We start from the raw sequence: 14,266 nt of genomic DNA on the forward strand, positions 1-14,266 counted from the left end.
CCGATCGGAAATAAGCAAGTCAACATCAACGGTTGTATGTCTATGTCTTTCTGGGGCTAAAGAAAGCTACCAACATGAAGATCATGTTTATCTTGTTTATCTTGTTTGCAAGGACCCACAGAGAAAGCTTGGACGGATCGACGCGCGCGTCGGGACGCGGCTTTCCGATTTCTGAATCTTCACTAAAACTAGAATTTGCCATTTTGAACAACCCTCAGACGTTCGAACTCTCACCAATACCATGACGAGAGCTGTGGACGTGGACCTAGAAAGGGCGCAAGAGCGTCTCTACGAGTACGGTCCAGTACAATTGTCGTTATATGGCATTGACACTAACCTTCATCTGCAGTATCGAGCGACAGGGGGTATTCGCAGATAAATGGTATGCCTAATTCACAGTGGAGATTTACAATCAACAGGTTATTAACAAGATGTCAGCATCCGGCCTATCTCTGCTGATATGGAGATACTGCACGCCAAACGGGGAAAATTGGATGAGCAGAAACATCGACTGCTGGCAGAGTACGTTAAGCCCAGCATGGAAAATTGCATGCAATACATAAATAACAGGTTATCAGAATCTTTGATATCGAGCTAAACGATAGCTTGCTCAAAAAGTACGTCACCGTAATTTCGATGAACACCAGGTCATCTCTGACGAAACCCCTCTCTATTTAGTGCACTAGATAAGGCCGTCAGACCCCACTGTATAGCCTGGAACGCCCAGTTCTTCACCAGTATGCGCGCCCGTCTACCTCGCGAGCTCCGCGACATGGTGTATGCGCAACTTTGGGATGCGAAGACTCTTGACAAAACATGGAAGTCCATGGAACTGTCACTGTTCAACGACCAAGACGAAAGCTGGCGTATTCTGCATCTGCCGCATTTCGTAAACTCTTCGATTGTGGGGCCTGAATCCGTACTTGAAGTTGTCGAGGCTTGGTATCAATTGGTTTCTGTGATCGGGTCGCCGTTTCATGCGGGCAGTTTGGAAAGTCTTGAGCGGTTGGTTACTGCTGATGCATTCTCCATTGGAACAGATGCCACCACACTGCTTCGGGAGTTGGTCCTCGAGTTCGAAATCATCTACCTTATACCGCCGTCAGAATATTATAGGCAGTGTGTGAGATTGCTTCATAAGATCAAGAACAAGTCAGGCTTCAAACTCACGATCAAGTTTTTACAGAGGCGCATCAGCATGGATTTCTGGCTAGATGCTCTCGAGTCTTTGAGGCCGATACTCGAGGTTTTTGAAGAAGAGGGGGCGAGCGTGCGCGTCTTCTTCCAATACCTTCACTTGAAACTGCTCCCCGTCATCGAGTATGACCTCCATGACGCTAGGAAAAACCCTAGCTCGAATTGGAGACAAGAAGCAATCAAGGCTTTGGACAGCGTGCGTATTTTCTTCTCCTGGTGGCATCAACTGGCAACTGACATTATGGCTTTTGTATCAATAGGACAGTCGTATCAGAGCACGGCACAGGTGCTACCTCCAGAAAAACGCGCCAGTGTATGTGCCAGAAGACAAGGCCTCGCCCGAATCATCCGAATGGGAAGAAGGAGAATATGATTACATGGGTGAACGATGGGAGACTGCAACGGACTATGGTTGGTGACGACGACGAGGGCTGATTTTGGAGGGAATTGTCCCATGTCCGTCCGATTGTGCGTCGAGTTGGAGTGGCTGACAGTAGTACACTATTACTATCCAGCGACTTATTGGAGTAGACGTCCTAAAGGCAGCAGCTTCGTGTGCCATCAGCTGAATCATGTCCCTCCATAGTCCGTATTGTGGCCCCCTCTCACTCCATGATGCGCCCTCTACCCCACGTTTCGCGCTGATTGGATGACGCCTGCATAACCCATGACCTAGTCGACATCCCTATCGCAGCACTTATCGCAACCTGTCCTTCAACACCCCTCAAGACATAGACTATTGAGCTTCTCCTACTCTCTATTACTTCACTTTTGTGCTCAAGTTCTGGGTGCATCGCTTCCTGGATCCTCCGCCGCATCCGTTCCAGTCAATAGCAGCCGTAACGCCACCACAATGGCCGTCGGCGATACCCCCTCAAGCCCTCAGCAAGCCGCCCCGCCGCAGCCCATCGACATCGAAGCATGGACCGAGCATGCGACTGTCGCCTTGAGCTCCGTGACTATCTCCGCACCTGGAGATGTCGTTCAGAGGCCCTCAGTCACGCTTGCGATTCCTCTCGATGAGCACGATGCGCCTGCGCGTCCTGCGCTTGCGGCAGTTGCGAAAGAAGGCGGCTACTATCGCCGCAGCGATCTACTTCGTCGCGATAGTATGAAGCGGCGTGAGGCACTGCTGAAGGGCAAGGAGGGTACTAGGCGCAGGCAGAGGTGGGAGAATGGTACGTTCTTGGGACCTGCTCCTCCTCTTCCCTCGGAGACGCTGTGCGCATCGCCATGGTCCTTGTCCCCAGACACACATAATTCATCGTTAGAGGACGCGTCAATTGACCCTTAGTCAGATCGCCTCCTGAATAACCCTTATGCCGAACCTCCTCTTCCCAAGGACTGGGAAGTCCATCCCACCCACCGCGTTACCAACGTCCCATACTACCTCGCCCCGCTCTGGGACGCAGGTCTGAAAAGGCAATCCAATGAGCGCAAGACCGCCGCCGTTGCTCAGAAGAGCGCTACCAAAACCGTAGCCAACAAGCCCACGACACCCGGCGTCGTGCCGAAAGAGCTTCGCGAGAAACTCAAACGCTCGCGCGGCGCGAAGGGGCTGTTAATGGATCTTGAGGGCGAGGTGAGGAAGTTTGTTGTGGGCTGGGAGGAGAAAGAACGGAGGGCGGTGCAAGATGGCTTGCCTGCTGATCCGGATAGCGAGGATGATGAGATTGTGTTTGTGGGGCGAAATGGTCAGATGAACGATATGCAGGCTTCCAAGGACGGCGATCAGATCAAGCGTGAGCTTATGCTCTTCGAATCGCCAGAAGAAGACCTGGGAGGTAGCTTTGGCCGCTGGCTTGTGCACCACATTGGCGTATACTATGGGCTGAACACCTGGTCGGTTACGACTGGCAACCCGGCGAGGCGCGAAGCGTACATTGGGCTCAAAGGTGCGAAGCTCAGGACTGGTAATCAGGGCGAACAGATTTGCAGGCCTTTGCCTCGACCGCTATATGGCCTCGTCTGATCGATTCGCTGCGCTTCATGGGCCGAATCGGCGCTGGTCACTGGATAACCTTTGTCTGATCTATATCTAGTCTCCCTTCTCAGACTTTCGCTATATGTACGCATCTCGTGTACATATCCGCATCAATTTCTCTTGCCTTTCACCTTTGTTTGTCATTCTATATGCATATACATTGGCATGGGTATCTAGAACTAGATGGACATATCTGTATACAACCACTTTCCCTTTCTTCCGGGAACATGGATGCTCTGCATGGTGATTCGCGAGTGGGTACGGACCCGCGAGCCTAAGCTCCTGGCGCGAATGCTATGTTTCTTAACATAACGCTGATATTGGCGTAGGCACATGCCTTCACGGTCAAATGCTGTAGAATCGAAACACATCTTCGGAGCTACTTTGTAAAGCGAAAGACCGATATGTTCAGACGGAGTACTACGAGAACTGGCAAGCTTTGAAGATTCCTTCTTCGTGAAATATCTCGAACCACATCATATGGCAGCTGCAGCGGGCATGTTGCTCAATTGCGTGGCAAGCGCGCCCAAGGCATCAAAACAACGCAGCTACAACCGACAATTGCCTCAGCAAGTAACCTGCTGTACGATGCTCGACCTTCCTTTACCCTTCCACCTCACCGCTCACTGATCAGGAGGTATCCTATTCGAGCATTGCCTACGCTGAAATCAAGTTTCACTATTCTTTCTGTCTCTCTCTCTCAGCGGTCCCCGACCGTTTTACTTGTTTGCTATAGTTTAGCCGCCGTCTATTTCATCTCTCAGAAGGTACGGTGTATACCGATATCTTGCGTTACGAGCAGCACTTCTCTACCAAGTAAGTCACCGTGCCCTTTGAACAGCAGCGGTTCTATCTTGCCAGTTTGAATCGGATACTGACAGCACACAAGGTCTAACTACAAACCGTCACCACGTTTCCTCTCCTCTGTGGACCGTGTGGGCCTGCCGGGTCGAGTTATTCAAAGCACTCATCACTGCTCAAGAGCATTCGCGAAGTGGACGATCTGGATTCCTCGATCGGGCCCCGACCCACACTAGGGAGGGCTAGCACAATCGCACGACAGCGCCGGAACTCACAGCCACTCACTCCTGAGCTTGAAAAGCGACCTCTTGCTGAGATCATTGCCAGAGGTCCGGAACGGAGCCCCTGGAGCAAGAAGAGCATACATCCCATTGAGAGGACAACTAGCCTTATCGGGTTCAGTAAAGCTGTAGACGAAGATCGGAGGCATCGAAGAGTCTCGAGACAGCTTGACGGTTCGAGATCGCACACACCCTCTCCTAACATCAGTCGAAGCAACTCGTTCAACCCCGTCGCACTGCAACGTGTCGGCACCGGTGACTCTATTACCTCCATCAACTCCGCACACTCGTCGAGGTCCAGCAAGCGATCCTATCTAAACCGCGTTGAAGTTATCCGCGATGATCGAGACCTTCAAGGAAATGAAGCACGGAAAGAGCAGCAGCTACGAGAACCTGGCGCTAGAGCGAACAGCGAGTCAGATTCTGCATCACATGGAGGACAAGGACAGCGAGGATTCTTTGGAATCTACAAGAGCAAGAGTGCTCGGTGCGTGACTTCCTCCTACCCTCCCTTCCCCTTCTCCCCGTAAGGAACCCGAGTGCTGACATCTCAAAGCGAATGCCCGAGCCATCTACGGAGCCAACCGGTCTCTCGACGTGATAAGCTTCGCACCGACTTCCTCAAGAAAAATTGGAGCCGCTATCGTCGAGCACAATCTGACGAGTAGATCGTATGTCCATTGTTCCTCTGCGAAGGAAGACTCGCGCCTCGCTGCTGTCGAACATCTGCTCGTCATTACGGAGGATCTCCTCCAACGACTCATGGATGCGGAGGGCATCACGAGCAGTGGGTGGCTGCCCGCGACGCCGCAGTCACAGCATGCAGCAACGTTTAGTATTGCGAGTGTGACAGGGAGTGTGGCGGGGAGTAAGCCAGCGAGTCGGAGGAGCAGTGTTGCACCACTAGAGTAAGTCTCCTCCCCATACCGAGTTCCCGATCTACACTCCGTTCATGCCCATGTTAACGCATAATCACAGTCTCATGTCCGATCGCCCGATCGACCATAACCCACAACATCCGCATCATCACTTGATCAATGATCACAACTCACCTCATTCACCTCATCACATCCAGAAGCCGCAGTTCCTTCGCGGTAATAGCGATGCGTCGTACCCTATGACCACACCACAGCCGCCTGTTCAGCTCATTCCAAGGACAAGCAGCGATGTCATTCAGCAACCAAAGCCCGTGCCTATTGGTCAGTTCCAAGGGAATCGTCAAGGGAGAATGCAGTGGAAGTTGGGGTCTGACAGTTAGCCTGTTCGTGTCTTGGGGCACCGGCGTCCTTGTTAGTCATTATTGGACATGCTTGACAGCACTTGCTGGTGGGCGGTGGTCTTGATTCATTCATCATTCTTAACCCTATTTGCAAAATCGAAGCTTTGTCCATCTTGTGAACTATTTATTAGTCACACCCATAAGTGATGGCTACCGTCAACGAAAAGGTCTCGTTCATTTGCTCGTTTGACAGATCCCAGTTTGTCATGACCTGAACGCCCCAGAATGCATCGCCATCTAAGCCGCCTTCTAAGCCTTCTTAGCAAACTCGACGCGCAGGATAAGATGCCCGAAGCCGTCTAAATGATGAGTTAGCACGCAAACTAGAGCGTATGGAATATAGCGACGGCACTTACATCCATCCATCTTCTCGCACGCCTTTGCGGCATCCGTCCGATCAGCATAGCTGACAAACGCAAAGCCCTTTGCCAAACCAGTTTCCCTGTCCTTTGCCAGGAACACTCGGGTAACGTGCCCGTACCGGCTGAACATATCGCGCAGGTCCTGCTCTTCGGCCATCTCACTGACGTTGGTAACACGCAATGTAGCGCTGTCGTCGCGATCGAACTTGCCGCCCATCTTCTCACCGGCACCTCCGCGTCCTCGCAGATGCGGTGGTACGTAGCCTCCTGACCCGGTGCCAAGGCTGCCACCAGGACCGCCGCCTGGTGCGTCATCTGGCATGTCTGCGGGCGCGACGTCGCCCTCGGGCGCCATGGTGTCTTTGAACGGACACTTTGTCGTGAAATGGTCGCCTTGACAGATACGGCACTTGATCTTGGCATTCTTCAACTCGGCCTTCTTCTTGGCCTCATCGCCCTTGTCCTCTGTACTAGCCTTCCAGTTGGAGACGGGTCGGAAGGAAATGTTTTCGGCGACGGAGACGGTGTCGTGTTGTGGGCCGGCGGGCTTGCCTTTCTCCTGGCCGAATTTTGCCCACGATTTTCGCTCTGCGACGCGCGGGTTGACGATTTGCTTGACGACCGTCTTCTTTATCCGGCGCGTGGTCTTGTACTTCTTTCCGTCTTCGCCGATGCGGTATGATACGATGGTCTCGGTTCCGTCCTTGTTCTTTGTGATGGTTTGCTGGGGGAGGGCGACATCGAGGTCGTCGTCTCCTTCGTCGGCCCAGTCGGTGCGGCTATAATTTTGCATCAGCAGGGCTTTGAGGGAGAAAAATATGTCGAGTAGACTTACCCTGCTACTCGGGACATGTTAGCGGTTGTGTATGTGCTGGTCTGTCTAGAGGTCGTTGTGGTTTTGTGTAGTGGGTGGTCTGTCGCGGACGGAGTGGGGCAATTCAGAGTGTGCGAGTGCCAAGACTTCGCGCTAGTGAATTGCTGCGTCTCACCCTCTACTTTCCGGTACTGTCTCACATGAATCATTGTCGGAGTCATGCATAGCGACTAGTTTTAGGGCGGCCGTAATCATCACGAGACTATTCATCTTGCTGGTGTTGGTAGGCTTAGATGAGTCACGCACGGAGAGTGACAAACTTGTACAGATGATAGCAGGACTCCTCTTCGCTGAGACGCGAATGTGTCCAGCAAGATATTATTCATAGCATCGATGCGAATGGTCTTCTGCGACTCCCTTTCTACCTGGCTTGCATGATGCCAGCCTCCATTACGAACTGCTGAGTCAATGTGTTTTTTCTAATCTGTTGAGAAAATAGTTTATTTTGAATGATGAAGATTGCCTGTGGAGTTTACTTCATTTGTCGTCCTCTCCGTAAACCAGCATTCGAATGTATGTGTGCCGCCCTAACCGGAGGTTGGTCCAAATTCTAGCTATCATGTCAAAACCTATCCTCATCACTGAAGCTACCGATCTTCATAGATGCGAACACTAAAGGGAATCAAATGAGGGTGCGGCCACTAGATACGTGTGCTTGCAAAGGCCTTTCTATTTGGGGTGAAGTCGATTAAGCTGCTCTTGATTAGGGTGAACTTGTGGCTCGAGGTGCGGAAGATGTATCCGAGACGAGGGATTGGGACGCAGACAGACGAAAGAAATTGCTGGTGCAAGCGTGCTGTACGCGCAGTTGTGGTCTTTTTCAAAGGTCGCATTCAGTCGATGGCAGATCTTCGTAGTGCACCATTGGTAACATTCTGTTCATGAACCGAAAAGAACTTAGCCTGACTGCTTTGATGCATTCTACAGTGTGATTAGATAGCCTTAAAGGCTCTGAAATCACACCCAGCCTTGCTCTTGATATCCCTGTGGAAGAAGAGGAAGATTTTGGGAAGTCAGTGACAAATTGAACAACAGGCAGTTTAACGATATATCATTAAACGCGCCAATGATGGAAAAAACACTCCAATGACCTTAGTACGAAGCTGCTAATGTATACAAAAAATGTGGTGCGTGTGGCTTCAAACAGTGACCGACTGAGGGCGAAAACACATCCAAAAAACTGACACCAAACCGCAAAATGAACGCTTTCCGACACCGGGAATCGAACCCGGGCCTTGCCGGCACTGTGAGTGAACAACTCTCGATGAGAGCGGCAAATCCTAGCCACTAGACCATATCGGATTGATGCTTTTCGATGCAGGTTTGGTCAATTTCATCGTATATGTTCATCCAACAAGCGTACATAGTATCAAATCAACGTCAAACCAAGACAGCCGGTATTCGTAGCTCTACAGATGGCCCAGCTATGTGTGGGGCACGAATATAGCGGTAGTGGTTGTGTGACAGCGCAGTACCGCGGGCAGAGCTTCGGCACAACCCCTGGCATCCTCTACCCCACCGAAACTTAGCACAACAACAGACCGTCTCTAAACAGTCTCACGTACATGTTCAACGCTTCAGATAAACACAACTTTTCCTCTTTGAAATACTCCGTTTCAGTTACCTGAGCCGACATGCCCTTCCGACAGGCTCCAACTGACCTGCAATCTCAAAATGTCATCAAATAGCTCGTCGCAGTCAGAATGATCCTTCGACGCCTACAACATATGATTCCAAACTGTGCTTATGGCTGCCTAAGACGCCCATACCGCATTTAATGATGGCTATCGGCCGTCTAGGCTTGTTACAGCTGTCTTTGTAGATTCTCCTTCCAATATCGGGATACCTCACGCGGCCTCGACGCGGTCATGCTGATACTCAATGTAGCCGTGTTGATAGTAACCTATACTACACTAACAGGCAGACATAGTGCATCACTCGTTTTCTCCCGGTAAATCGATATCTCTAGAAACCACCATGGGCTCAACTACTCCCGCAGACGCCCAGTACCATGTCCTCCGCATCCCCACTACCTCCCCTCGCCTTGCCGACCTCGTTACCAAGTTCCGAGACACCAAGCTGGCCGCTCTTCAGACCAGCCCTTCAGAGTGGATCTACCAATACGTCTCAGAAGCGAAGCACCCGCTATCGGTCTGGGAAAGTCGTCTTGCGCGCCAGAACACCATCCTGATATGCGTCGCTACCAGCGCTCCATTTCTATCGGCTGGAGACGCGCTCATACAAGCGGAATGGGTGGGCTTCGCAGCGGCACGCGGTCCTCTCTCGTACATGGAATACTATGCCGTACCAGAAATGGAGCAACCAATACCCGAGAACCCCGATGCTGAATCGCGATGGCACATGTACGATTTATACACATCGCCAGCGCACCGTGGGCGCGAGATCGCAAGCAAACTCGGTGCTGCGTGCATGGCTACGGTTAGCGAGATAACGGCCTCTCTGAAATCCGACACTGGAGGTGTGCAGAGATCGAGGATAAGGCTGATTGTGAACCCGAAGAATACTGTGCTGGTGGAGACATACAAGAGACTTGGATTCCAGACATCGGGGAGGGTTACGCTGAGAGAGGGCTTTCAAGCTAATGGTATGGGGGAGAGTATTCCTGCAGAGGATACAATGAGCGCAGAGAATTTCAAAAGGGTGTTTGACACGAGGATTGGGATGGCTATGGAGAGGATCATCGATGTGTGAAGGAGTTTGCCACGACGCCTGACAGTCTCTTGAGTTTTGTCCTCATGCTATTCTATACTGCCTTGCTCGCCGACCCTTATTTTTCCTCTAGAGCCTCCAGTGAAATTCGTTCTATATCCAGAGTGACATTGCTGACAGGTTGTGCAAAGCCAAAGAGCAAACGTTTGACTCCCAGACGTTGGAGCAGAATGGTCATATTTCCAACAGAGAGTCCATCCTGACGTAGCGGTCGACGAATATCTGGTAGTATCCACAGTATGGCTTCTCATCAGCAAGAAATATGGTTTCTATAGGCTGGATAATTTTGTCTTTCAGTCGGTGCAAAGCGTCCGCTGTGCACGCACCTGCCCGTATTAGTCGGGCAAGTGATGTCAGACTGGCGGGGACGTTCGCAGACATGGACGCCATCTCTTCCGAGATTGCATGGATACTGAAGAGTAGTTGAAGGCAATGTGCTGGCAATTCTGATATGTGAGAACGTCCTGTTCACGGTAATTACCTGACCACCTTATATGCGCTTTATGTAAATTAGTCAAATACTTGACAATGAGCCTAGAGACACTTACCAAGCTTGTCAATGGTTTGGTTGCTCCAGAAGGTTATCCCAACTAGCTTCTTCGTGTGGCCGGAATGTATGGCTTTCCACTCGTGGACAAGCATAGAGTAGTATACAGGAGTTCGGTCGTCTGCAGCGTTGCCGTCGTCGTCGCCCGTGGATAGGTCGTATACGCATTGCCGAACTTGCAGTGCCTACTGTAGATACCTGGGATCTTGCAGTGAGTCGACCAAAGAATCAAGGTATCGTTTCCAAGAGCTCGGCGAAGCCCCGCCAGCTTGTCCTTCAGAAGATGCCAGTGGAATGTACGAAGGTATACATAGTCCCACTGTCGAAATTAGGGAGTAGGCGTGACTACGAGCGTAGTGTACGACATAATGCGGTAGATTAAGGTCACGGGGCTAGGGTCGCTTTCTGGTCTGATGTAGACTACCACGTATTCAAAGTATTGAAGCTCTTAGATGGCCAAAGAGTTCGCGTGGGTTGTACTAATGAACAAAGTCTCGATAGGGAATATCAAGAAGCGTAGATGAATTAAGGGAATGGAGGTCTTCAAGGATGGAAGAGGTGGTGGCCACATGGAAGGCTGAAGAGTACACTTTTGCCATGTATCCAAGCCTTGGAATGGTCGCTGTCCCCGAGATACCATCCTTGACCCCAAGAACAAAAGGCTCGTCGAAAGTCCCGGGCAAGAGCGACGATAAGACAAAATCGAGCTTCAAGATGATGTACATCTCGCAGAATCCTATCATGCTGATGGCTTGGTGGGTAGTTATGTTTCACCCCAAGAACACCTGCTGAGGTATACTGATTCTGTGGTGGTACGTTGGGTGCTGAGATGTTAGATCCTTAAACTTCATACCCACACCCCACAACAAAGTGATAAAACAGAGGGGGAAACAACGAGCCAACAACAAGTCCTCTTCAAGTCGGCTCACCGATGTATTTCTCTTACTAAGAAGAAAGGAGCACCAAAAAGGCAAAAACATACAACAGCGGGGATTCGCCAGTGGTCACCCACCTGACTACTAATCCGCCGGTATCCTGCTTAAGTACCGCTGAGCGAACGGGAAGCGCTGAATTCAAGATCCTATGGTCGTATGTGAAAGAACTGACTAGTTTATTTAGTTATATAGGGCCGATTCCAAGTGGTGTGGTGATGTTAGTACTAGACGTTCCCTTAACTTGACCACCACCAAGACTAGCAATCTTACTAAAATCTTTGAAAAGAGTACTAAGAATCAACCGCAGCAATCCCATCTGTTTGAATACGCAGTGTACATGTTGGTTAGCTCGTTTGTCAGAGGATAAGCTGTCGTTACGAGTGGCGTGCATGATGTCTACCAGGGGTGAGTCGACATGGGTAGACGATTTTGTCTGACGGGCATCCATCCATCGGACGCGCCCCGTTCCTCCCGTAGACCCGAGTTCCAGAACTTGGGGATGGATTTGGCGAGTGGAGAGTACCGCTCACTGTTCACAAGTGTACTCACTAGTTGGCGAAGATTGTACATTAGTGACGGACGTTGAACGTTGAGGCTAGGGCTACCCTGAGATGTTGGCTGTGTTAGTGAACTCCGCCTGTACTGGAAGTGTTGTCGAACTCCGTTATGTTGAGGAGTTCCTGGAAGTGTGCTCAAGGGTAAAATCAAGGCGTAGGCACTCTATGCTTGCGGGAGTCGGATGTCTATGCCGCAGGACTGTTGTTAAAAATTAAGTAGATGAAACTTCCATGCAGAGTGGGTTGATTACGGTCGCTTATCTTCCTCCACTGTGAGAGGCGTACGGAAATGAAGCAAACGGGCGGTGTCCGCGCTGGTGGCCGCACGCACGTGGGGCGAGCCTACCCATTCTGCCGGTAAGGGCAAGGGGTGGGAGTACTTTTGCACGAACACTATCAAAGCTTCTCCAAGATTGCGTGGTCGATGTGGAGTCCGTTTGTATGGCGGTCTTCCCAAAGTGCTCACCAACCATGAGACTACGCTTTTGGAAGACTTACACGATAGGCTCGGAGAAAACGACGCGATGAGAGCCTTGTTTGTTTATGTTATTCAAGATAGTGCATATATACTCAAAGTAAAACCGGATACTGAGCTCCTGGATATCGAAAGTAACCACTACTTGCTGTTCAGCTGGTCGTGGTCGCTAGCTTCAGTGACTTGGATGGATTCGTGGTCGAACTGGACTGGGGACTGTGCCTAAGCAAAGACATTAATGAATATCCTTGAATATCATGCCATCGAATGTCAATCTGCGACTTGATCGACCCCCTATGCGTACATGTAGCTGTTGTGCCTCAAATCACGTGCAGTTCGCAATACTTTGCGAGAACGGTTAGCCGTGTCAGAAGCTTGTCCAAGATTGGCGGAAAGTGTTAAGCGAAGGACGGGTGTGGATGTGGTATTAGCGCGCAAGGAAGCTCAAGCTTTAGATCGAGGGTCCAGATCGCTAAGATTTGCCAGTTCAAGTAAGAGCATCTCTAGTTCGCCGTTCACCCATGCCACCAAATGCTCAGTGCTGGCCCGTTGCTCGTGGAAGCCACACGCTCGAGCTCAAAATATGACCGACCCCTGCGTTGCTCGTGCATGGGTGGGGTAGACATGCAATGACAGCTGGTTTTGGTCTTTACTCGCTGCATTGTGTCCTTTGACAATAGACTTTATATTGGGAGGGGCGAATTGCTCGCGAGGTTTCACTCGAATCAATGCCGTGCTATCCAGGCTGCTAAAGCCCGTTTGGAGTGGCTTGTGACAACGGCGGCTCCGCCGGAGTGAAGATGGCTCGTGTTCGGGGAGTTACCGATGACTCGGACACTGGTTTGCTTTTGAATCATGCGCAGCCACCGGGGAGGTGCAGTATCTCTTGGGGTTCGGATCGTCGCGAGCGCCTGCATCAGGCCCCTGCATACATCCGACAGTCTTTTCATTTTTCTGAGGCGGCACACATGAGCTCTGCCACGAGTGCTGTAGACATGCTAACACAATAGTGTCACCGTCTTTTCAGAATGGCAAACAGCCGTTGGTGGCTTCCCATGGAGAACCGAGGGAGCGGAAAAAACACGGCACGGTACCATAAAACGCGACTGCTTAGTCTGGCAAATGGCCACAACGGTGACTAGCTGTACACTAGTGCAATCGCTCGTCCCCAGTGCGCTTGCGCAAGGAAATATCAGTTCATTCGCCTTAACCCCGCTGCCATCAGAGGGTTGTTTGGGCCAGCATGCGGCTACTACATTAGCGTCTATGGGTAAGGCTGCGTTATCCGTAGCGCCGCGAAATCGATTCCTAGATAGGGTCTGATCATCCATGGTGATGATGAAAGAGGCACTGCAGTGCCAGGGAAATGCGGACGATGTCATCTGCATCAAGTCGCAAGAATAGCCTACTTGTCGTATAGGTGCCGACAGGATGTCCGTTGGGCGGAATCAGCTGCAGGTGCAAGTGGCCTTGGGTCGCCAGCCGGCGGCAGACGTGTTATCGATTTGCGTTGTCATAATCGCCAGTTGCCAGGCCCAGCTGGGTGTGAGTCAGCCACCAGCGCGAGTGCCCCTTGTTGGTTCACTCTGTTTCGACGGACAAGTCGTGACATGAGGGGGCCCCTGAAATGGACAGTGAATGTACTCCGGTAGGGCGGATTGGCGACATGGGTGCAGGCAGGCGGATGGCTACGGTTGTTGGCCAGCGCAACGCGTGAGAGAACGCCATCGGTCGATCGACGCCATGCTTCTTTTGGCGAGGCGCTATTGGAGAGAGAGAGAGAGAGCCAAGTCCAGTACGAAGCATCAGACGCATCGCAGAGGAGCAGACATGGCCAGAGTCGCTGAAGGAGCCATTGGCGGCTGGCTTGGGTGTATGGTACTGGCCAGGGCGGGTATGGGTATGGGTACGGGTACGGGAGCTTCAGCCGACCTTCCTTCAGCTGCAGCAGGTGGTGTAGGTGTAGATGATGGGGTGTGAAAGGCAACCAGCACCCGACGTCTTTCGTGCGTAACACGGTGACCGGGACCATGAGGCTTTCGTGTCATGATGGCCGGGCAGCATCCAAGAACAGATGGCTCTGCGTCCATGGTGCGCGGAGAGGCGTTGATGAGGCACGGAATGCGGCACGGAGAGAAGCTCGAGGCCGCGGAGGCCAGTCTGCCAGTCTGCCAGATAGAGCCCGCGTGGGCTGGTGGAGCATTTGTTGTTGTTGGAGTACCGAATAGGGTGTAGTTGTGGAGC

The 14,266-nt window shown here is 51.5% G+C and overlaps 8 protein-coding genes and 1 non-coding gene across 9 annotated transcripts; 5 read left to right on the plus strand and 4 right to left on the minus strand.

Annotated features, from left to right (window-relative positions):
• Positions 1-195: 195 nt before the first annotated feature.
• On the plus strand, positions 196-1,800 carry K460DRAFT_341351 (uncharacterized protein). Its single transcript, XM_040931148.1, has 6 exons — positions 196-294; positions 350-382; positions 439-522; positions 579-617; positions 679-1,393; positions 1,458-1,800. The coding sequence occupies exons 1-6, from the start codon at positions 242-244 to the stop codon at positions 1,614-1,616; spliced, it is 1,083 nt and encodes a 360-aa protein (XP_040785903.1). The 5' UTR covers positions 196-241; the 3' UTR covers positions 1,617-1,800.
• A 218-nt stretch (positions 1,801-2,018) lies between these two features.
• Positions 2,019-3,435, plus strand: K460DRAFT_368242 (uncharacterized protein). The gene is made up of 2 exons (XM_040933734.1): positions 2,019-2,375; positions 2,496-3,435. Exons 1-2 carry the CDS (start codon positions 2,051-2,053, stop codon positions 3,167-3,169), a joined length of 999 nt encoding a protein of 332 aa, XP_040785904.1. The 5' UTR covers positions 2,019-2,050; the 3' UTR covers positions 3,170-3,435.
• A 1,116-nt stretch (positions 3,436-4,551) lies between these two features.
• Positions 4,552-5,521, plus strand: K460DRAFT_341359 (uncharacterized protein; the record flags this gene model as incomplete). The annotated part of the gene is made up of 3 exons (XM_040931149.1): positions 4,552-4,750; positions 4,820-5,171; positions 5,242-5,521. Exons 1-3 carry the CDS (start codon positions 4,603-4,605, stop codon positions 5,519-5,521), a joined length of 780 nt encoding a protein of 259 aa, XP_040785905.1. The 5' UTR covers positions 4,552-4,602.
• Positions 5,522-5,558: 37 nt separating this feature from the next.
• Positions 5,559-6,915, minus strand: K460DRAFT_396663 (eukaryotic translation initiation factor-like protein 3 subunit G). Its single transcript, XM_040936116.1, has 3 exons — positions 6,740-6,915; positions 5,899-6,683; positions 5,559-5,841 (listed from the first exon to the last, which is right to left on the minus strand). The coding sequence occupies exons 1-3, from the start codon at positions 6,754-6,756 to the stop codon at positions 5,792-5,794; spliced, it is 852 nt and encodes a 283-aa protein (XP_040785906.1). The 5' UTR covers positions 6,757-6,915; the 3' UTR covers positions 5,559-5,791.
• A 1,070-nt stretch (positions 6,916-7,985) lies between these two features.
• K460DRAFT_t56 lies at positions 7,986-8,080 on the minus strand. Its single transcript has one exon. It is a non-coding gene; the product is annotated as a tRNA-Glu (tRNA).
• Positions 8,081-8,334: 254 nt separating this feature from the next.
• Positions 8,335-9,719, plus strand: K460DRAFT_368245 (uncharacterized protein). Its single transcript, XM_040933735.1, has one exon. The coding sequence runs from the start codon at positions 8,756-8,758 to the stop codon at positions 9,488-9,490; it is 735 nt and encodes a 244-aa protein (XP_040785907.1). The 5' UTR covers positions 8,335-8,755; the 3' UTR covers positions 9,491-9,719.
• K460DRAFT_407703 (uncharacterized protein) lies at positions 9,683-10,798 on the minus strand (the record flags this gene model as incomplete). The annotated part of the gene is made up of 4 exons (XM_040937101.1): positions 9,683-9,834; positions 9,888-10,007; positions 10,057-10,240; positions 10,544-10,798. The coding sequence occupies 4 exons, from the start codon at positions 10,796-10,798 to the stop codon at positions 9,683-9,685; spliced, it is 711 nt and encodes a 236-aa protein (XP_040785908.1).
• Positions 10,799-13,105: 2,307 nt separating this feature from the next.
• Positions 13,106-13,440, plus strand: K460DRAFT_143721 (uncharacterized protein). The gene has a single exon (XM_040926761.1). The coding sequence runs from the start codon at positions 13,145-13,147 to the stop codon at positions 13,343-13,345; it is 201 nt and encodes a 66-aa protein (XP_040785909.1). The 5' UTR covers positions 13,106-13,144; the 3' UTR covers positions 13,346-13,440.
• Positions 13,441-14,258, minus strand: K460DRAFT_143720 (uncharacterized protein). The gene has a single exon (XM_040926760.1). The coding sequence runs from the start codon at positions 14,052-14,054 to the stop codon at positions 13,536-13,538; it is 519 nt and encodes a 172-aa protein (XP_040785910.1). The 5' UTR covers positions 14,055-14,258; the 3' UTR covers positions 13,441-13,535.
• Between the last annotated feature and the right edge of the window lie 8 nt (positions 14,259-14,266).

This window comes from Cucurbitaria berberidis (genome assembly GCF_010015615.1).
Source record: "Cucurbitaria berberidis CBS 394.84 unplaced genomic scaffold K460scaffold_4, whole genome shotgun sequence".
Taxonomy (NCBI): Eukaryota; Fungi; Ascomycota; class Dothideomycetes; order Pleosporales; family Cucurbitariaceae; genus Cucurbitaria; species Cucurbitaria berberidis.

Coding starts and splice junctions, on each gene's coding strand:
- K460DRAFT_341351 (XM_040931148.1), top strand. CDS start 242: ATGACGAGAGCTGTGGACGTGGACCTAGAAAGGGCGCAAGAGCGTCTC. Junction 295..349: donor GCGCAAGAGCGTCTCTACGA/GTACGGTCCAGT, acceptor CTTCATCTGCAG/TATCGAGCGACAGGGGGTAT. Junction 523..578: donor AAACATCGACTGCTGGCAGA/GTACGTTAAGCC, acceptor ACAGGTTATCAG/AATCTTTGATATCGAGCTAA.
- K460DRAFT_368242 (XM_040933734.1), top strand. CDS start 2,051: ATGGCCGTCGGCGATACCCCCTCAAGCCCTCAGCAAGCCGCCCCGCCG. Junction 2,376..2,495: donor CAGGCAGAGGTGGGAGAATG/GTACGTTCTTGG, acceptor ACCCTTAGTCAG/ATCGCCTCCTGAATAACCCT.
- K460DRAFT_396663 (XM_040936116.1), bottom strand. Junction 5,842..5,898: donor GTGCGAGAAGATGGATGGAT/GTAAGTGCCGTC, acceptor CTCATCATTTAG/ACGGCTTCGGGCATCTTATC.
- K460DRAFT_368245 (XM_040933735.1), top strand. CDS start 8,756: ATGGGCTCAACTACTCCCGCAGACGCCCAGTACCATGTCCTCCGCATC.
- K460DRAFT_143721 (XM_040926761.1), top strand. CDS start 13,145: ATGGCCACAACGGTGACTAGCTGTACACTAGTGCAATCGCTCGTCCCC.
- K460DRAFT_143720 (XM_040926760.1), bottom strand. CDS start 14,054: ATGGTCCCGGTCACCGTGTTACGCACGAAAGACGTCGGGTGCTGGTTG.